The following is a 23,654-nucleotide window of genomic DNA, read 5'->3' on the forward strand; positions in this document are numbered from 1 at the left end:
TGCCTCCAATTGCAGCAGCTTCTTGTTTCGGTCACCCCCACGCGGTAACGGTGGAACATGGTCCACCAATTTGTAACGCAAAGTAGCCATACTATGGCCCATTTCCTTATAGTGACGTGCTACTGGCTGTTCGGTGGCTTTACCCTCCAAGACCATTCTAATGGCGGATCTGTGTTGTGCAGCCCGCTCCCGGAAAGTGCATACCGTTTTGCCTATGTATGCTAGACCACACGGACATTTAATGATGTAAATAACAAATCTTGAAGTACACGTCAATACATGCTTGATGGCAATTTTTTTACCAGAGTGGGGGTGAAGTACCACTGGTCCTGTTTCCAGGAATCTGCACGTTGTGCATCCCGTGCACTTGTAAGACCCCGGGGGCTTACTTAAAAAATGAGACCTGAGCTCCCTTTGTGGTGATATTATATCAGAGTGTACCAACCAGTCTTTTAAGTTTCTTCCTCGACGATGACACTTAAGCAAAGAACTATTATGGAGTGCTGGAATAGAGTTATCTGAACTGACGATGGGCCAAAGTGTGTTGGCATTCTTCCTAATAACTGTACTCGCCGTCGTGTAAGTAGTCACAAGAGGTACTATCTTCCGTTCAGATTTCGTCTTTCTACGTAAACATTCTTCACGTGATAGTGCCATTGCTTTTTCTTTGGCCTTGATCAACTCTTGCCTTCTATAGCCTCGTTGAAGGAATTTTTCCATCATGTCATTGATTTCTCTCTCTGCATCCATAGCATTACTTGAGATCCGCTTAACTCTTAAAAATTGTGAGTACGGAAGACCTTTTTTCATGGCTACCGGATGAAAACTCCTTGCGTGGAGTAATGTATTCTTATCCGTGGGTTTGTGATAAATTGATGTAGATAATGCTGTTCCTGTTCTTGTAATTTGGACGTCCAGGTAATGGATTGTGTCAATACTCACATCATAGGTGAACTTGATGTTTGCGTCCATTTGATTGATACGTGTCATATGATACACAAAGTCATTAAGTTTGCCGGACCATACTATAAACAAATCGTCTATATAACGCAAAAATAAGATGATACCGTTAGCAAAAGGTTTATTTTCTAAAAACAGCGTTTTTTTCAATGGACAGCATGAACGCATTCGCAAACGCTGGGGCCACGTTGCTCCCCATCGCGCACCCCAAGCGTTGCAGAAAGAAAGTCCCGTCAAACATGAAAAAGTTTCGGGTGAGGGTCTTCTCCAGCAAAAGTAAAAAGAAGTCAATATCTGGGCCTTTGTAATGTAAATTACCAATCAGCAACCGTCTCATTGAGGAAATTCCCTCTCGATGTGGGATATTTGTGTACAGACTTACTACGTCAATGCTTGCTAATACACATTCCTCTGGTAGTTCTGTACAATTTTGAAGATGGATCAATAGCTGTGTGGTGTCCATGAGTACCGTCTGCTCTGCTTGGATTACCGGCTGTAGATAGTAGTCTAAATATCTGGAGATGGCATTGTATAACGACCCACGAGCCGAGATTATTGGGCGTCCAGGGGGGGCAGACAAACTCTTGTGCACTTTTGGCAATGTGTAAAGAATTGGAGTAATGGGGTGATCCACCGTCAATGCTTTCAGGGTTGTTTTATCAATATATTTCTTCTGATATGCATCCTGTAGGATTATATCAATCTCTTTTTTGAATGAAATTGTGGGGTCCCCCCCCAGTTTTTCATACACCAACTGGTCATTGAGCTGGCGATGGATTTCATCCATATATTGGGCACGATCCTGCAGCACAATGGCCCCTCCCTTGTCGGCCGATCGTATCACCAACTCCTTGTTCTCGCTTAAGGATCTCATTGCTGAGAATTCTCCCTGTGTTAAATTAGGGAGGGGTTTATCCATTTTTTTGATCTCCTTCGTGACAGAAGATTCAAGCATCCTTGAATAGCTTCTAATCGAAGCGTTATGTGTCTGTGGATCAAAATGAGAAATTGGTCTTAAGGGATGGTCCGGACCCTCCATAACCTCAGTGATTGAATTTTTCCCAAAGTGTTCTTTTAACTTTAAGTTGCGTTGATGTTTCCATGCATCCACTTTCCAATCAAAAGCATTAAACTTCGTTGTGGGTACATATGAGAGCCCTTTATTCAGCAAACAGGTTTCTTCCTCTGATAGTGAATAGGATGATAAATTAATTATGAGATTGTTACGAGGAATTAGCGTTTTCCTCTTCCTTTCTCCTTGGCCGCCCCTCCTCGTTTGGGAGCGTATTCTTTTCTTCGCGCACCGCCGGTGCGTGTCGAGGTCCCTAAAGGGGGTTTACTGCTTTGGGCGCTAGTTGAGGGTTCTTGTTCCTCTGCTGAACTTCCCCCGGTGGATACCTCAGTATCTGTTAGAAATCGTCTTGAATTTCGTTTATTGAAGAATTGCTTCCTTCTTAGGGGATAGCGCCCTGTGGCCCAGGGGTAGACTGTTTGTTCTTCGTAATCCTTATTCACTGTTACCAGTTTGGATTTTTTGTATTTGATCAATTCACATTTATAGGACTCTACCTTTTGATTCAGTTTGGTCATCCAATCTGAATTGGGATCACTTGTCAAGAGGGTATTGGAGGATTTTACCAAGTCTGCTATTTTAGTTTTAGTTTCATTCATAATTCTGGTGGATTCTTCTACCACTAATAGCATCAGATCACATGAACATTTGTTCAACACTGCCACCCAGCGGCGACAAAACTCCGAATTCATCCTCCCAATAGTGGGGATATTTTTGATCCTAAATCCCCTGGGGATTTTCCGTTCCCTATAATAGTCAGAGATTGTCACACTATGCAGGTGATAATCAATCTCCTTTTTCTTTAATTTAAGTAATGAAAAATAAATATCCTCTACAGCATCTACACCAGCCGTATTTTTAAAGGTGTCTTTGTTTAGTAATGTCTCTGCCTCAGAATCAGTGAAGCTAAGAAACTCCCCTGTAGGTAGAGTGATAGTCTGAAAACCTGGAATGTTTTTCAATCTGCCTTGGCTTGATCCCTCCATACTCATGAATCAGTCAAAGCAGCAGCAAATCCTTATGCAAAAACAAACACCGTGTTCACAAGACAACGTGCAAAAAAGAATAGTTCAGTGAGTAAGAAAAAGGTACTGACACAAATCCATATCATTTATGAAGATTGGTTGCCATGTCCAGTAAATATCTGACAAGCAGAGATTTAATGCATAAAAATCCCGTATGACCGGCACTCCAAACACCTTGTTAAATACCTGGGTGCCCTCCCACGGTCCAAACAAAGCAGATGCAGAAAGCAAGTTCAGGCGGCACTCCACGGATTTTCAAGACAAATGAGACAGCTACACAAGCTTAATTGTCAACGTTTCAGGTGCTATTTAATCACACCTTTCGTCAGGATACAAACACAGAAAATACCACATACCTTATATAGATCCCCAGTGTCCAGACCCCAATCACCTTCACCACCCATTTCCGGTCACGGGTGCCGTCATTAAACACGGCCATCCACAGCTGACGGGAAAACGGGTTGCCCTAGCAATATATACATAGTGATGACTTGGGGTAACTAGCTCGGTAGAGGGGTGTATTGGTGCAGTGTCTATGTGATAAATCAGGATCAGAGGACAGCTTTTCCAGTGTATGAATGAATAAAACTTTCTTGGCAGCAAGTGAACAGAAAATAACAGAATGCCATTCTGGGCAACTATCTCACTTCTTGAGCCCTCACTATTGAAGCTACTAGGCTGTAGACAAAGTCTCTCAGAGTCCAGCCCTGTCTGTCAGCGGTATAGTTCACCTTGCTTCCCACATACAGAGTCTCAGTCCTGCTTCCTGCAGGATATCACAGGCTCTGGCCTGGTCTTTAGCTGGCTGTTCTTCCTGCCACAGCTTCACAGTTGCAGTTTTTGGTTCTCTCTGTGTCCTGCAGGCTGAACCCTGGCCACCCTGCCTGTGTCACTGCTTGAGCCCGCTGGCCACCTTGCCTGTGTCACTGCTTGAGCCCGCTGGCCACCTTGCCTGTGTCACTGCTTGAGCCCGCTGGCCACCCTGCCTGTGTCACTGCTTGAGCCCGCTGGCCACCCTGCCTGTGTCACTGCTTGAGCCCGCTGGCCACCTTGCCTGTGTCACTGCTTGAGCCCGCTGGCCACCTTGCCTGTGTCACTGCTTGAGCCCGCTGGCCACCTTGCCTGTGTCACTGCTTGAGCCCGCTGGCCACCCTGCCTGTGTCACTGCTTGAGCCCGCTGGCCACCCTGCCTGTGTCACTGCTTGAGCCCGCTGGCCACCTTGCCTGTGTCACTGCTTGAGCCCGCTGGCCACCTTGCCTGTGTCACTGCTTGAGCCCGCTGGTCACCTTGCCTGTGTCACTGCTTGAGCCCGCTGGCCACCCTGCCTGTGTCACTGCTTGAGCCCGCTGGCCACCCTGCCTGTGTCACTGCTCGAGCCCGCTGGCCACCCTGCCTGTGTCACTGCTTGAGCCCGCTGGCCACCCTGCCTGTGTCACAGCTTGAGCCCTACCTGGTACCTGTGCAAAAGCCAGCCTCCAGGTGCGGTCACACCTGCTTTTTCCTCCATGTGTGGGTGGATCCCTACAGACCTGAATAGAATCAGTGGCTCACTATGGCCACAACTGCTGATACTGCATATATATATATATATATATATATATATATAATTGTACAATACGCAATAGACGGCACTAAATGTATATACGATATCTCTGTTCATGGTAATTTCTGATGTCACCTGTTTGCAGCCGGCGTCATGGTCTGGGATGGTAATCATATGCTAATGGCTTCTTACATACTGTTTCCTCCTAGATAATGAAGCCACATGTAGATCGGGCTCCGCTGATAAATGAGGAGTTTGGGATGATGATGGCTGATACCTGTCTGAGCTGCTTTTCGGACTTCTTGCACAGGTAACTTCCAGGACGTGACATTGGTTCTTTATATGAGGAACCTTCCGTGTTTTGCTTTCACCAGAAACCCTCGTCCAGTTACTCCCAGTCCTGTTGCTGTGTTTATTTCGGCTCATGGTGGCTGCTGTGACACAATAATGTGCTGGGTGGCGCTGCTGAGCCGGGGGTAACATGAGTGGGATGGTGCGCAGTAGGTGCTATGGAAGCGTTGTGCACCGGGAGTAATCATCATTCATTACAGTTTATGTTACTTTATAGCTTAATCCTTTCAACTTCTGTTTTGTACCAGTTTCCATAAGACAGTGGAGCAATTTTACTCCGAGCAGAATGGGCTGGCCGACACCACCGACGCGTTCATTTGCCGAGTCATTAACATTGTCAACTGCTGTCCCACCTTCCGGTGAGTGGCTCATAATACAGAACTGATATGTTGTTACAATCATGTTACCTATATGTAGTTAATTCAATTGCTCACAGGTAAAACGCATGGGGTGGAAGGGTTAGGACTATCAGGGTCACCATGGGGTGGAAGGGTTAGGACTATCAGGGTCACCATGGGGTGGAAGGGTTAGGACTATCAGGGTCACCATGGGATGGAAGGGTTAGGACTATAAGCGTCACCATGGGGTGGAAGGGTTAGGACTATCAGGGTCACCATGGGGTGGAAGGGTTAGGACTATCAGGGTCACCATGGGATGGAAGGGTTAGGACTATAAGCGTCACCATGGGGTGGAAGGGTTAGAACTACAGGGTCACCATGGGGTGGAAGGGTTACGACTATCAGGGTCACCATGGGGTGGAAGGGTTAGGACTATCAGGGTCACCATGGGATGGAAGGGTTAGAACTATCAGGGTCACCATGGGATGAAAGGGTTAGGACTATCAGGGTCACCATGGTGTGGAAGGGTTAGGACTATCAGGGTCACCATGGGGTGGAAGGGTTAGGACTATCAGGGTCACCAAGGGGTGGAAGGGTTAGGACTATAAGCGTCACCATGGGGTGCAAGGGTTAGTACTATCAGGGTCATCATGGGGGGGAAGGGTTAGGACCATCAGGGTCACCATGGGGTGGAAGGGTTAGGACTATCAGGGTCACCAAGGGGTGGGGCTTATTCAGCCTCCACAGACAGGTCCACCATATATGGAGAAAAGAGTCATGCTCTGAGCAACCTGGAACATGTAATGAGAGGAGGATGGAAATCATTCTGTCAGTATGAGGTAACTTACACTTAGCTCTATATATTGATAAAGCTAAATATGTATCTTATATAATACCCTTTATGAGGTCTAAGAACACTGTACGCTATCTACGTATGAAGTACCGTAAGGGTACGCTCGTTGCGTAACAATCGCTTAGCCGTAGTCGAGACGCTCAAGTGTCACGTTCGCTCACGGCCAAGAGATCACAGGCAGGCACGCTATTGGCTGCTGACTAACGTAATGATTCGCTATAGCGTAGCGGACGCTCGGGACCACGAGGAGATCACCAGCGGCGCTGACGCTAACAATGTTAAACCTTTAAATCTAAACCATAAACAATGTAATATGCTGTAAAACCTTAGTGTAGAGATAGAGTGTAAATGCAACACAGTGTAACCTTATTAACTCAAAAGCTGTATGAGCGTCACCGACGCTCTGAGAATACTTAACACTATAAGAAATACACAGATACCTGGGCTTAGGGTCCAACGCCTAATATATATATATTATGAATGATATACTTGCAAAAGAATTAATACAAATACAAATCATACACTACAATATAACATAGACTACCTAACCAGATAACTACACAGGAAATATAATACAATTACTATTTAAGAGAAAATAAGAGAGAAAGAGGAGAAGAGAGAGAGAGAGAGAGAGAGATTGGCTCACAATAACAAGAAGATCAATATAGTTGCGGAGAAACACTTACGCACAAGGGGAAACGATCGCATGCGCCTCGATATCCAGCTCCCGATTATCAGCAATGAGAACCGTTGAAGAGGGTGAACTGGATATGGTCGGCCTGCCTATTTATGCCCCACACACAATACAATTCAATGGTCCCTACAATCTCATTGTTCATTTGAAAAAAGGAATTCTGCTTCGCATTATAACAAAAGGTCATAGGTTGATTCATACAGGTGGGCTGTGACTGCTTCCAACTGTTCAGGTGGGTGGGATACTGGGTTTCCCGTCGCATGACTAAATAAGAACAAATAATAGTAAATGGACATAAACTTCTTATGTCCATAACTATTCGCACGAGCGATTAATCCGCTCCAAACCAACACCGGAATATTGCTAATTAAATACTCTTCCGATGGGTACTAAACACCACTGTATTACTCCTGTCTGACCCTTCGTATCAAACAAAGAGGGATTTCTCTGTTCACGAACATTCTATATTAACCAAACTTTCAGAATCTATCAAAGGGACCATGATCTACAAAATACATTATATAGTGAAAATATGTAACGATTGAGTCGCACGCTACGATCACATAAACTCTACCGTAAATACGCATACCGTGCGCCTGCGGGTGCCCGCGACTGTGAGTATGCGCACGTACGGGAGAGCGTACGCATGCGCAGCACGGACCTGTGTGAGGTGCAAATATGGTAGTGTGCATAGAGATATTTTTCTGACTTTGACAGTCCACCCTTTGGCAGTCAACAATAACTGCCACCTTCTAAAACATTTCAAAAAGAGAAAAATATATGTCAGGGGTTAATACATTTCCATGGTTGGGTAGGGGAGGAGAGGAGAAGGTAGGAAAAAGGTATGACCTAGTGAGATAGCAGAAGCATGTGTGTATGAATCCGTGCTTGGGGGTCATGTATCATCGTGCCGTACGTGTTTTAAATCAAGCTTCGAGGTATTGCGAAGTATACATTTGAATTCCTTCTTATCCCGTGGTACGGGTCTGTGGATGGGCTGTCAAACTTTACCGAGCTCTTTTCGGCTTTGGTTGTAACAAAATGGGGGAGCACATTTTAGTTGATGATACATGAATGGGGGTGATATGTGATTGCTGATATCTGTGCCTGTATTCCCTATCGACTATGTGTGTCATTACCTGAGGGTTGTAGAAATGAAGAAAAGACATAATTACGGTAAATGCGGTGGTATTCTATGTCAGGTAAATGTACATTCGTCGATTGAGGTCTTGTTTGGTGTCTGTTGAATGCAGTCTTCTTTGTGCTTTTGCCCATAAGGTGCGAGCAAAAGCTGTCAATGTCCATAGATTTACAAAAGTGTTGGGCTAGCGTAATTTTAAAATTTCTATGGAAACTGGGGATCCATGGCATAGTTCATCAAAAATCTGTGTATCAGGTTGTCAAAACTTCTTCTTTAATCCCTCTGTTGTCTGTATATCGGCTCATCAAATTCCTCGTCCAAGTGGGTCTTTTTACCTTGGAGGAAACGGAAAAACAGGTGAAAGAAACGGACCGTAGAAATCGCATTTTCATCACATCATTGTTTCTACATTTGGGTCATAAATCAAGTTCATTGGAATTACAGTTTCCACACTCCTTAAACTCATTACCCTAGTACGACGATTGCACCTCATTAAAGCCTGACCGCATCTAAATATCAAACCGATCGTTATGATAACACCTAAGATACATAGGAGAAACTTCCCAACATCCATTATGACTCCTTGAGCCCAGTCTCCTAAACCAGAGAACCAATTTCGCGGGTTCAACCATGACACCCAACCAGTCAGCTCATTACCTACAGCAGCAAGAGTGAGATTGTGTCTCCTGCGAAATTCCCACTTCAGTTGGAGAATATCGTCCATCTTTTGGTCTATGACCTCGACCGGGTCCTCGGTGCTATTCGTAATATATGTGCAACACTTCACGCCGTATTGTGTTGCCAGTGTGACACAATATCCGCCTGTCACTGCTGTGAGGTAATTAAGAACCATTCTATGCTGTACCAGTTCTGTTTTATAAGCTTGAAGTTCTCTTCCAGTATACCTAAACGTGTCATCATACATTTCAGTGATATTATCTAACAAATTGGCGAGCGCAGATATGTATTTATAATTCAACACTCCTCTGGCGGTGCGAGTGATGTCTAACGCGATTAGAAACTGAATCCCGGTGGATTCATGGATCATGTCAGAGGCCGGATGCTCTGTTCTTTCTATCAGGTGCCGTTTAACTACGTGCTCGTAATGGGTGTGAGTATAAGGAGTTTGGGCAACACGGTGTATGTCTTTCATTTTGTCATGTGATACAGTCATTACTTCAGGCAGTACTTTTCCAATATAACACAATCCTTCAGAGTTTGGGGCAAGCCACTTATACGCCTTTCTCCCGCATATGAAATATGCATCATCGGGGAGAACATATGGGACGGAGTAGGACATAACCATATTACACACCTTCCATGTGAAATCTCCTGACCCTAATTCTTCCATCTGCTTAGTACACGTATCAGGTTGTAGGATATGTGCACAGTATCCTGGTGATACCTCTCCAACTCTCGTAATCCTATTTCCTAAGGTATACCTATACCGGAAAGATTTTCCTCTACTGGCTATGTGGCGTATAAGCTCTGTATCTGTAGGCATTCTATCTGCCCTATGCGAAAAGGTCATGGTTTGATTACTCCATGACACTTCCCAATTTCCCGGCTTTCGGGGATTGGAGATGTTAAAACATAATAGGGACCTATCCACATGGTATTGGTGGAGCTTCAAACTAGGAGGGCTGGAGATATTAAACCTCCTGTCCACCGGTCTCCCACCACTTAACTCAAGTACCTCCCCTAACGTTAAAGGAAATGGTACTAGCCCTGATTTGCTATGACCTTGAGGTACTTGAGAGCATACCCAACAATCTGTTTTATTTAACACACTACCCACTAAGGAGTGATAGTCACTCAATGGATGCCGGTCCATATGGATATTAAAACTGGATTGGCATTTCTTTATGCACCCATCCTCAATGACATTGTTACAGAGCCGACAGATACAGTTTTCTTCAGCTAACAATCCTTCACAATTCCTTCTATGGTCAATGCTATCGGATCGTTTTCTGATACTCGCCTTTGCTTGTTGCTTATGTTGTTCTTGGAAAACTACGCCTCCATCTCTGTCATCAGAACCCATTCCAGAACCTCTCTCGACCTCCATGGTACTCTCGCCGGAACAGACTGCTCTGGTCAACATCATGGTCAACAGGAAAATCCGGATCACAGTCTCTTGGGGCAAGTCCATCTTGTAGGAGGAAACGGAGAAGAATGAGAAGGGGGAAAAAATAATTTGAGGGAGAGGGGATGGGAAGTTGGAGAAAAACAATAAAAGGGAACAGGGGATCGACAACTGCTTTTGGTCTTGTGATTTTCAATACTCAGGTGCCGCCTCAGTCCTCCTGGAACAGACACTCCAGTGATACAACCTCTACCGTCTGTTCCTTATCACGGGGCCTCTCTGGATCAGCAACCTTTTTACAGTGGGACGAATGAACCCAAGTCTCTCTCTCAGCAACCTTCAATGCTGTAGTGCTAGTCAATAAGACCTGGTATGGTCCTTCCCATCTGTCAATAAGGCAACCTGAGCGTAGAAAATTCCGTATCATTACATAATCCCCAGGTTCAATGTCATGACAATTACTATCTGGTAAATCAGGAATCACTAACTTCAGATTATCATTTTGATTCCTTAACTGTTTACTCATGTTAATCAAGTATTTTACAGTCACTTCATTGTTACACTTCAAATCATCCTGAGGGTTAATCATGACATGCGGTTGTCGACCAAACAAGATTTCAAAGGGAGACAGATTAAGAGGGGACCTGGGAGTGGTTCTGATGCTGTACAGTACAATGGGTAAAGCTTCTGGCCATGTCAATCCTGTCTCTGCCATCACTTTACTCAGTTTATTTTTAATAGTGCTGTTCACTCTTTCCACTTTCGCACTCGCCTGTGGACGGTATGGAGTGTGCAGCTTGCTATCAATTCCCATCAATTTACACATTCCTTGAAAGACATCACCTGTAAAATGGGTACCCCTATCACTTTCGATAATTCTAGGGATACCATATCTACATACAAATTCCTGCACAATTTTCTTAGCAGTAAACATAGCGGTATTTGTGGCCGCTGGAAATGCTTCGACCCAATTTGAGAAAACATCTATACAAACAAGTACATATTTCAAATTTCGACAAGGGGGTAATTGAATAAAGTCAATCTGTATTACCTGGAAAGGGCCGCCGGCAGGTGGGATATGAGATGGTTCTGTAGGTATTGCCTTTCCGATGTTCTTTCTCAGACAGGTAAGGCATGACATTGCTCTTTTACTCGCATGAGATGAAAATCCTGGGGCACACCAATATGCTCTTACCAACTTGCACATCCCTTCCTTGCCCAGATGAGTCAGCCCGTGAGCTGCCTCAGCTAAGCATGGAAGGTATGCTTTGGGGGCCACTGGTTTACCGTGTCCATCCGTCCAGAGTCCTGAGGACTCCTGACCATATCCCTTTGCCTTCCAGACTGCCTTTTCCTGTGTGGAACACAAATTTTGCATCTCACACAACTTCTGTGTGTTGATGGTATTAAATACCATCAGTTGTGTGGTGTCTGTCTGTCTGGGGGTAGCAGCTGCTAATTTAGCAGCTTCGTCTGCTCGGCTGTTACCAAGTGATACTGGGTCTTGGCTATATGTGTGTGCTTTACATTTGATAACAGCCACTCTGTCGGGTTCCTGTATCGCTGTTAGAAGCCTTTTTATATGAGCTGCATGCGCTACCGGTGTACCAGCTGCCGTCATGAAATTTCTGAGGCGCCATAGGGCTCCGAAATCATGGACTACCCCGAATGCGTATCTAGAATCGGTGTAGATATTGGCTGATTTGCCCTTAGCCAATTCACATGCTCTGGTTAGGGCGACCAGTTCAGCAACCTGGGCTGAGTGAGGTGGGCCTAGCGGTTCCGCTTCTATGGTGCCTTGGTCATCTACGACTGCGTATCCAGTACACAAGTCTCCCGAGTCTGACTGTCTATGACAACTACCGTCCGTGTAGAACGTAAGTTCTACATCTTCCAGTGGGTTGTTACTGATGTCAGGCCTTGCGGTAAAATTTTGGGTCAAATATTCCATACAATCATGTGTGTCTTCCTTTGTATTAAATTCTCCTTCCCCACCACTCTCATCCTCCACCCTTTGTGCCTGTCCAGGCACACCTGGGAGATATGTTGCAGGATTTAATGTACTGCATCTCCTTATGGTGATGTTTACGGGGGCCATTAGTGCCAATTCCCATATTGTAAACCGCGCTGATGAGACGTGTCTGGTTTGGGCAGAATTTAACAAGGCTGACACTGCATGTGGTGTATGAATTGTGAGGTTGTGACCTAGCACGACGTCTTCGCTTTTCGTTACTAGCAATGCTATCGCAGCAACGCTTCGCAAGCATGTGGGGAGGGATCGCGCTACCGTATCTAGCTGAGCGCTGTAATATGCTACCGGCCTGCTGGCATCACCGTGCTTTTGGGTTAGTACGCCTGCCGCGCAACCAGCACTTTCTGTTCCGTATAGTTCAAAGGGTTTCCCATAGTCCGGCATACCCAATGCTGGTGCCTGCGTTAGGCACTGTTTAAGTCTCTCAAATGCTGTCTCAGACTCGTCTGTATGCGAAATCCGATCAGGTTTGTTTGAGGAGACCATCTCCTGCAAGGGTAACGCTAGGATGGAAAACCCTGGGATCCAGTTACGGCAATACCCACACATTCCTAAAAATGTTCTGATCTGTTGCTGGGTTTGTGGCAGTGTCATGTCTCTAATGGCTTGGATTCTATCAGCGGTCAGGTGTCTCAGTCCTTGTGTTAGACAGTGTCCCAAATATTTTACCTTAGTTTGGCATAATTGCAACTTGTCTTTGGAAACCTTGTGTCCTGTGTCTGAAAGATGAAACAGGAGCTGTTTCGTATCCTTCAGGGATGCTTCCAATGAATCAGAACACAGTAGTAGATCATCCACGTACTGTATTAATACTGATCCACTCACTGGTTGGAAAGACTGTAAACAATCATGCAAAGCCTGAGAAAATATACTTGGGCTATCTATGAATCCTTGTGGTAATCGAGTCCATGTGTATTGGACTCCTCTGTATGTGAATGCAAACAAATATTGACTGTCAGGGTGCAGAGGTACCGAAAAGAAAGCGGAGCAGAGGTCAATAACAGTGAAAAATTTCGCAGTGGGAGGGATTTGCATTAGGATGACAGCTGGATTTGGCACTACGGGGAACTGACTCTCAACTATTTTGTTAATCCCCCTTAGATCCTGCACTAGCCGGTAACCCCTCCCCCCACTCTTTTTAACAGGGAAGATGGGACTATTGGCAGTGCTGGACGTTCTTACCAGAATGCCCTGTTGTAGCAAGCGCTCTATTACGGGATACACTCCTAACTCCACCTCTGGCTTCAGAGGGTACTGTGGGATTTTTGGAGCTATCCTACCATCTTTTACTTGTACAACTACCGGAGCTACGTTTGCCATTAATCCAGTGTCCTGTCCATCTTTAGTCCAAAGTGACTCTGGTATCTGAGATGTCATTTCTTCTACTTGGGAGGGAGTCCTATTTGTCATAATGGTATGTGACATTAATTTTGACGGGGAGTCTAACATGTCTCGCACTTCCTGAGCGTGATTCTCAGGTATGTCCAAGAATACACCTTCAGGAGTACAATAAATGACGCACCCCATTTTACACAGTAAGTCTCTTCCCAGGAGATTAGTCGGTGCCGATGCAGCCAGCAAAAAGGAATGCTTGGTATGTAAAGGCCCTATTGTAATCTCGGCTGGTTTGCTAACAGGGTAGTGCTGGACTACTCTCGTTACCCCTATGGCTGGAATTGTCTTACCAGTGGTTCTCATGCCCACTGTCGAATTTATCACTGATTTGGCCGCCCCTGTGTCTACAAGAAAGTTTAATGATTTACCAGCTACATTGATTGCAATTTCTGGTTCACTTCCAAGGCTTGCAATCAATTTTACTGGCTGCAGATTACAGGTATGGCCACACCCCTATTGGGTATGGTGACCTCCCTGAATCCCGCTGGCAGCAACTACTTGTGATGGAGTTAATTGGGAGCTACCAGAGGCTTGCCAGTCTCTGTTCGGGGGATATCTTTTTGTTTCCCCTGCATGTGGCTCATAACTCCGTTTCTGCGGACCCTGATCCCAATGTCGTGTGTCGTGTCGTTGTCTAGGGGGTTGGTATGAGTTTCGTGAATTCTTCACTCTACAATCTCGTGCCATGTGTCCCTGTTTATGACAAGAATAACAAGTAACCACATTTGACTTACCCACAGGGTTTGGTGATATAAACAAAGGCTGCCTTGTGGTCAGGGCCTGTATACTTACTGCCATTAACTTATCACCTTGTTGTTCCCTGTGTCTGGTGATGTTCCTATCGTGATCAATAGCAGCCTCTCTCAAAGTAGCCACAGACAGACCTCGCCAACATGGTTGTGTGGTCTGTACCCTAGTCTTCAATGACTCTTTTAAACCATCCATCAGTACCGATACTGCTACTTCTCGATGGTTTATGTTTGTTTTAATGTCCTCTATGCCTGTGTATTTTGCCATTTCTGATAATGCTCTGTGAAAATACTCTGCAGCTGTTTCTGACTCCTTCTGTTTAATGGAGAATATTTTGTTCCATTTAACTACGGCTGGGAAATACTCCTTTAACTGTAAACTTATTCTTTTTACATTGTCTTTGTTGTACACTTCTGTAAGAGGTACATCCTGATCTAATCCACAGTCAGCTAAAAATTGAGCTGCGTCGACATTGGAGGGTAAACATGCTCTCAGCAATATCTGCCAGTCTTTATTGTTGGGCTCTACAGTGTTACCTAGGTCTCTGATGTATTTTTGGCTAGCAACTAAGTCTTTTCTAGGGTCAGGGAATTCAGACACTATGGTCCTTAATTCCATTCGGGAAAATGGGCTGTACATGGCAATGTTCCTAACAGGAGTGACTCCTGAAGTGTCTGTTTTCCCATTTGGAACTACTATTACCTTAACAGGATTAACTCTAACAACCTCATTCTGTGTAGATTCTACAGGCTGTGGTGAAATAGTTTCAGCATAGTGTATGGTGCCGTACTTACCCGTTGATACGACCTCACCTATCCCTCCGCTAGGGGCCTTTGTTACTAATCTCGGGGGTGGAGCTGTGCCTACTGTGGTCTCTGCTATGGTGGCTGCTAGAGAGAGCGCTGAAATTGTTGCCGATTCGTCCTCTTGATCACACTCCTGAGGAAAGTTCAAAACAGGGTACAACTTGCACGGGTTAATACTTGCATTGGTTAATTGGTTAACATTATCTTTAACATTTACACAGTTGCTAAGTGTTTGTGTGTTACACCTTAGTGCGTCATTCTCCGCAACCAATTTCTCTCCTGATATATATGGTGGTGGTGGGGCCGTGGCTATCAGTTTTCTGATCGAGCCAGATCCCGCCGCCTGAGCCAATCCTCTCTGTATGTCACCCTCCTGTTGCCACAACTGTAAATAATCATAATGCTTGATTCGTCTCTTGGCTGATTAAATGAGACATATCCTTCTCCTTAAATTCGTTAACACTTCTGTGCTGAAGCTACCTACTCTTGGGAATTTCTCCCCGTCATGTATTGTCATTCTCTCCCATTCATCACATAAAGCTTCTGTGTGACTTCCGTATTTCTCACACATTACGTATCTTGCCGACCCGACTGGTCGGTTCACTGAATCAACCCGAACCGAGGTTGATCGCCCCCTACCTGAACAAGTGGCCCCCATAGTTCGAAGGTGTTGCTTCATTCAGCCAACCCTTACGCAAACCAAAATGTTCAAAATAGGCTGACGGTGGCGGTTTACCGAGTACCCCACTCACTCGCCCACGCCGACCAATACGACCTGATCACACTGATATAGTGCTGGCGTACTCGACCCAGGGCCCCTGCGACCTGAACCTCTATTTACTGGAACCTGCGAGGGTGATCCGAAGAACACTTACTCTTTCCAGTAACTATTGGTTGTTGGATAGTTCCTGAGTGAGCAGCGAACCTCCCTTAAAATAAAAAAAATTACACAAATCACGTTAGAATGTACAAATAGCGTTTATGACCTTCGTACACAAATAGTACCGGTCAGGTTTACTAATGTACACAATTACGTGCGGTACAATCGTTCAGCACATAAGCAACTAATCTTATGTACGGAGCGACCAGTGGAATCGAAAATTACGGCTGCGAATTCCTTCAGCCAGAGCTTGTATGGCCTATATGGGTGTTGCACCAACCCTTTCTTGGTGTTGTGCCTGTGGACTGTATAGCGGACTTCCTTGTCTGCTGTACCTGAACCTGCTGGTCTGTTATGACCTCCTGGTCTGTTACAGTATGACCTCCTGGTCTGCTACACTCTAATGCTCAAATTGTATGTTTTAACCAGGGATGCCTCCCTAGCCACCATGTACGTCACTTACACGCATGTACCTCACGAGAACTCGACTTTTCTTGTGGTTCAACCTCAAAAATTGTAAAAACAAACACTCACTCACCACATATACACTTTTGTTTCTATTTCTATTTCTGCGCAGGAATTTTCTTTAGACCAGATGTGTTACAAATTAGGAGAAGGATCTATTAATTTAAAATTTGAATGTTAAAATAGATTTGCGCGATTTATCGCCTTGCGTTATTTACCGCGTTGCGCTATTTATCGCGTTGAAAAAAATTAACACTTGTGATTTGAGTTACGTGGGCGTACCCGTACGCTCCGTTGCGTAATATACGCTGCGTGCGTCGGCCCTTGGGTTGCGTACGCAAGTCTCAGTCCTTTGTTAGAGACACGTGTACGCAAAGCAAAGATCCACCGTAACACAATATATACGTTTATCAATGTAGATGATCCTTTATCATCTACCACGCACCACACTGACTTCGCCTTGTCTCTCAGGCACAGCTGTGTTTGTCTATACTTTAACTATATTACCTTTTTACTCTTAAACTATGAAATAGCGGCAAATCTCTCTTAGCACGTTTATCAACTATAAAACTGGCAAACAGGAGAGTGATATACGAAAATACACAAATGAAAAAAAGAAATGCAGATATATATGTGTGCGTGTGTACGCAAGACAGAAAAATAAACAGTTTTAAAAGAGACTATCGTTTTGTTCTTACCTCCGGTTCCCGGATTCCTTCAGCACCCTTTACTAAGAGAAGCAGACGCTTATCCAAACAGCACTACGAGGAATATGATCTCCCGCCCTTTGCTGCTGGATAATGTCTGCTGAAATTACCTAGTGCAGATATGTGAAGGACAGGACGAGCCCGCAATTGATAAAGCTAAATATTTATCTTATATAATACCCTTTATGAGGTCTAAGAACACTGTACGCTATCTACGTATGAAGTACCGTAAGGGTACGCTCGTTGCGTAACAATCGCTTAGCCGTAGTCGAGACGCTCAAGCGTCATGTTCGCTCACGGCCAAGAGATCACAGGCAGGCACGCTATTGGCTGCTGACTAACGTAATGATTCGCTATAGCGTAGCGGACGCTCGGGACCACGAGGAGATCACCAGCGGCGCTGACGCTAACAATGTTAAACCTTTAAATCTAAACCATAAACAATGTAATATGCTGTAAAACCTTAGTGTATAGATAGAGTGTAAATGCAACACAGTATAACCTTATTAACTCAAAAGCTGTATGAGCGTCACCGACGCTCTGAGAATACTTAACACTATAAGAAATACACAGATACCTGGGCTTAGGGTCCAACGCCTAATATATATATATTATGAATGATATACTTGCAAAAGAATTAATACAAATGCAAATCATACACTACAATATAACATAGACTACCTAACCAGATAACTACACAGGAAATATAATACAATTACTATTTAAGAGAAAATAAGAGAGAAAGAGGAGAAAAGAGAGAGAGAGAGAGAGAGAGATTGGCTCACAATAACAAGAAGATCAATATAGTTGCGGAGAAACACTTACGCACAAGGGGAAACGATCGCATGCGCCTCGATATCCAGCTCCCGATTATCAGCAATGAGAACCGTTGAAGAGAGTGAACTGGATATGGTCGGCCTGCCTATTTATGCCCCACACACAATACAATTCAATGGTCCCTACAATTTAATTGTTCATTGGACACAGGAATTCTGCTTCGCATTATAACAAAAGGTCATAGGTTGATTCATACAGGTGGGCTGTGACTGCTTCCAACTGTTCAGGTGGGTGGGATACTGGGTTTCCCGCCGCATGACTAAATAAGAACAAATAATAGTAAATGGACATAAACTTCTTATGTCCATAACTATTCGCACGAGCGATTAATCCGCTCCAAACCAACACCGGAATATTGCTATTTAAATACTCTTCCGATGGGTACCAAACACCACTGTATGACCCCTGTTAGACCCTTCGTACAATACAAAGAGGGATCTCTCTGTTCAGGAACATGCTATGTTAACTAAACTTTCAGAATCTATCAAAGGGACCATGATCTACAAAATACATTATATAGTGAAAATATGTAACGATTGAGTCGCACGCTACGATCACATAAACTCTACCGTAAATACGCATACCGTGCGCCTGCGGGTGCCCGCGACTGTGAGTATGCGCACGTACGGGAGAGCGTACGCATGCGCAGCACGGACCTGTGTGAGGTGCAAATATGGTAGTGTGCATAGAGATATTTTTCTGACTTTGACAATATATATATATATATATATATATATATATATATATATATATAGAGAGAGAGAAATGTTGTTACCCGGCACTCCAATATGGGATTAAAGGCAATACTTGCTGCGGTGCCCTCCGTGGGTTGATAGCACAACCCCCATGTATTCACCAAACGGCTGCGGCGGCACTCATGCAGACTTGCTCAAAGCTTTATAAAAGTAGTAAGTTTATTTTCCAACGGCGTTTCGGGGATAAACCCCGTCGTCAGGGACAGCACATATATCACAGACCCACATACCATCACCCTTCCTCCACCTTGTGTCCCAGACCCACATACCATCACCCTTCCTCTACCTTGTGTCCCAGACCCACATACCATCACCCTTCCTCTACCTTGTGTCCCAGACCCACATACCATCACCCTTCCTCCACCTTGTGTCACATACCCACATACCATCACCCTGCCTCCACCGTGTGTCACATACCCACATACAAATCACCCTGCCTCCACCTTGTGTCCCAGACCCACATACCATCACCCTTCCTCTACCTTGTGTCCCAGACCCACATACCATCACCCTTCCTCCACCTTGTGTCACATACCCACATACCATCACCCTGCCTCCACCGTGTGTCACATACCCACATACAAATCACCCTGCCTCCACCTTGTGTCCCAGACCCACATACCATCACCCTTCCTCCACCTTGTGTCCCAGACCCACATACCATCACCCTTCCTCCACCTTGTGTCACATACCCACATACCATCACCCTGCCTCCACCGTATGCCACATACCCATATACCATCACCCTTCCTCCACCGTGTGTCACACACCCACATACCATCACCCTTCCTCCACCATGTGTCACATACCCACATACCATCACCCTTCCTCCACCGTATGTCACAGACCCACATACCATCACCCTGCCTCCACCGTGTGCCACATACCCACATACCATCACCCTGCCTCCACCGTATGCCACATACCCATATACCATCACCCTTCCTCCACCGTGTGTCACACACCCACATACCATCACCCTTCCTCCACCATGTGTCACATACCCACATACCATCACCCTTCCTCCACCGTATGTCACAGACCCACATACCATCACCCTGCCTCCACCGTATGTCACATACCCACATACCATCACCCTTCCTCCACCGTGTGTCACAAACCCACATACCATCACCCTTCCACCACCATGTGTCACAGACCCACATACCATCACCCTTCCTCCACAGTGTGCCACAGACCCACATACCATCACCCTTCCACCATCGTATGCCACATACCCACATACCATCACCCTTCCTCCACCGTATGTCACAGACCCACATACCATCACCCTGCCTCCACCGTGTGCCACATACCCACATACCATCACCCTTCCTCCACCGTGTGTCACAAACCCACATACCATCACCCTTCCACCACCATGTGTCACAGACCCACATACCATCACCCTTCCTCCACAGTGTGCCACAGACCCACATACCATCACCCTTCCACCACATGTGTCACATACACACATACCATCACCCTTCCACCACCATGTGTCACATACCCACATACCATCACCCTTCCTCCACCGTATGTCACAGACCCACATACCATTACCCTGCCTCCACCGTGTGCCACATACCCACATACCATCACCCTTCCTCCACCGTATGTCACAGACCCACATACCATCACCCTTCCTCCCCCATGTGTCACAGACCCACATACCATCACCCTTCCTCCACCGTGTGCCACATACCATCACCCTTCCTCCACCGTATGTCACAGACCCACATACCATCACCCTGCCTCCACCGTGTGTCACATACCCACATACCATCACCCTTCCTCCACCATGTGTCACAGACCCACATACCATCACCCTTACTCCACCGTGTGTCACATACCCACATACCATCACCCTTCCTCCACCGTATGTCACAGACCCACATACCATCACCCTGCCTCCACCATGTGCCACATACCCACATACCATCACCCTTCCTCCACCGTATGTCACAGACCCACATACCATCACCCTTACTCCACCGTGTGTCACAGACCCACATACCATCACCCTTACTCCACCGTGTGTCACATACCCACATACCATCACCCTTACTCCACCGTGTGTCACATACCCACATACCATCACCCTTCCTCCACCGTATGTCACAGACCCACATACCATCACCCTGCCTCCACCGTATGTCACAGACCCACATACCATCACCCTTCCTCCACCATGTGTCACAGACCCACATACCATCACCCTTCCTCCACCGTATGTCACAGACCCACATACCATCACCCTTCCACCACCGTGTGCCACAGACCCACATACCATCACCCTTCCTCCACCGTGTGCCACATACCCACATACCATCACCCTTCCTCCACCGTGTGTCACAGACCCACATACCATCACCCTTCCTCCACCATGTGTCACAGACCCACATACCATCACCCTTCCTCCACCGTGTGCCACATACCCACATACCATCACCCTGCCTCCACCGTATGTCACAGACCCACATACCAACACCCTTCCTCCACCGTGTGTCACATACCCACATACCATCACCCTTCCTCCACCGTATGTCACAGACCCACATACCATCACCCTTCCACCACCGTGTGCCACAGACCCACATACCATCACCCTTCCTCCACCGTGTGCCACATACCCACATACCATCACCCTTCCTCCACCGTGTGTCACAGACCCACATACCATCACCCTTCCTCCACCATGTGTCACAGACCCACATACCATCACCCTTCCTCCACCGTGTGCCACATACCCACATACCATCACCCTGCCTCCACCGTATGTCACAGACCCACATACCAACACCCTTCCTCCACCGTGTGTCACATACCCACATACCATCACCCTGCCTCCACCGTGTGCCACAGACCCACATACCATCACCCTTCCACCACCATGTGTCACATACACACATACCATCACCCTTCCTCCACCATGTGTCACATACCCACATACCATCACCCTTCCTCCACCGTATGTCACAGACCCACATACCATCACCCTGCCTCCACCGTATGTCACAGACCCACATACCATCACCCTTCCTCCACCATGTGTCACAGACCCACATACCATCACCCTTACTCCACCGTGTGTCACATACCCACATACCATCATCCTTCCTCCACCGTATTTTACAGACCCACATACCATCACCCTGCCTCCACCATGTGCCACATACCCACATACCATCACCCTTCCTCCACCGTATGTCACAGACCCACATACCATCACCCTTACTCCACCGTGTGTCACAGACCCACATACCATCACCCTTCCTCCACCGTGTGTCACAGACCCACAAACCATCACCCTTCCTCCACCGTATGTCACATACCCACATACCGTCACCCTTCCTCCACCGTGTGTCACAGACCCACATACCATCACCCTGCCTCCACCGTGTGCCACATACCCACATACCATCACCCTTCCTCCACCGTGTGTCACAGACCCACATACCATCACCCTTACTCCACCGTGTGTCACATACCCACATACCATCACCCTTCCTCCACCGTGTGTCACAGACCCACATACCATCACCCTTCCTCCACCGTGTGCCACAGACCCACATACTATCACCCTTCCTCCACCGTGTGCCACAGACCCACATACCATCACCCTTCCTCCACCATGTGTCACATACCCACATACCATCACCCTTCCTCCACCGTGTGTCACATACCCACATACCATCACCCTTCCTCCACCGTGTGTCACAGACCCACATACCATCACCCTTCCTCCACCGTGTGCCACATACCCACAAACCATCACCCTTCCTCCACCGTGTGTCACAGACCCACATACCATCACCCTTCCTCCACCGTGTGTCACAGACCCACATACCATCACCCTTCCTCCACCGTGTGTCACATACCCACATACCATCACCCTTCCTCCACCGTGTGTCACAGACCCACATACCATCACCCTGCCTCCACCGTGTGTCACATACCCACATACCATCACCCTGCCTCCACCGTGTGTCACATACCCACATACTATCACCCTGCCTCCACCGTGTGCCACAGACCCACATACCATCACCCTGCCTCCACCGTGTCCCCCCAATACCTGTGGCAAGAAATATATGAACAGCTATAGATACCAAGCAGCAATAATATCCCAATATCTTGGTACAAAGATTAATATAAAAGGTGTCCCGGGGTACATGAGCTGGATTCCCCTTCTGTTGTTGTCCCCGTGTGCCGGTGGCAGTGGATGAGGACAATGAGAGTGGGGAAACCGCTCACGCCGAGACAGAAGGATAGATGTAGTGTGAGTCGCTCTCTGCTGTTGTCCCCGTGTGCCGGTGGCAGTGGATGAGGACAATGAGAGTGGGGAAACCGCTGACGCCGAGACAGAAGGATAGATGTAGTGTGAGTCACTTCTGCTGTTGTCCCCGTGTGCCGGTGGCAGTGGATGAGGACAATGAGAGTGGGGAAACCGCTCACACCGAGACAGAAGGAGAGATGTAGTGTGAGTCGCTTCTGCTGTTGTCCCCGTGTGCCGGTGGCAGTGGATGAGGACAATGAGAGTGGGGAAACCGCTGACGCCGAGACAGAAGGATAGATGTAGTGTGAGTCGCTTCTGCTGTTGTCCCCATGTGCCGGTGGCAGTGGATGAGGACAATGAGAGTGGGGAAACCACTCACGCCGAGACAGAAGGATAGATGTAGTGTGAGTCACTTCTGCTGTTGTCCCCGTGTGCCGGTGGCAGTGGATGAGGACAATGAGAGTGGGGAAACCGCTCACGCCGAGACAGAAGGATAGATGTAGTGTGAGTCACTTTTGCTGTTGTCCCCGTGTGCCGGTGGCAGTGGATGAGGACAATGAGAGTGGGGAAACCGCTCACGCCGAGACAGAAGGATAGATGTAGTGTGAGTCGCTTCTGCTGTTGTCCCCGTGTGCCGGTGGCAGTGGATGAGGACAATGAGAGTGGGGAAACCGCTCACACCGA

General features: G+C 46.7%; 1 protein-coding gene across 3 annotated transcripts in view; it reads left to right on the forward strand.

Annotated features, from left to right (window-relative positions):
• The window catches only part of EXOC3L2 (exocyst complex component 3 like 2), a 399,789-nt gene that overhangs the window by 306,283 nt on the left and 69,852 nt on the right, over positions 1-23,654 (forward strand). For all 3 annotated transcript variants that reach the window (XM_063938456.1, XM_063938455.1, XM_063938457.1), the window contains exons 7-8: positions 4,811-4,911; positions 5,201-5,311. In XM_063938456.1, coding sequence (XP_063794526.1) covers positions 4,811-4,911; positions 5,201-5,311 — 212 coding nt within the window. The remainder of the gene's footprint in view (positions 1-4,810; positions 4,912-5,200; positions 5,312-23,654) is intronic.

This window comes from Pseudophryne corroboree, chromosome 8 (genome assembly GCF_028390025.1).
Source record: "Pseudophryne corroboree isolate aPseCor3 chromosome 8, aPseCor3.hap2, whole genome shotgun sequence".
NCBI lineage: Eukaryota > Metazoa > Chordata > Amphibia > Anura > Myobatrachidae > Pseudophryne > Pseudophryne corroboree.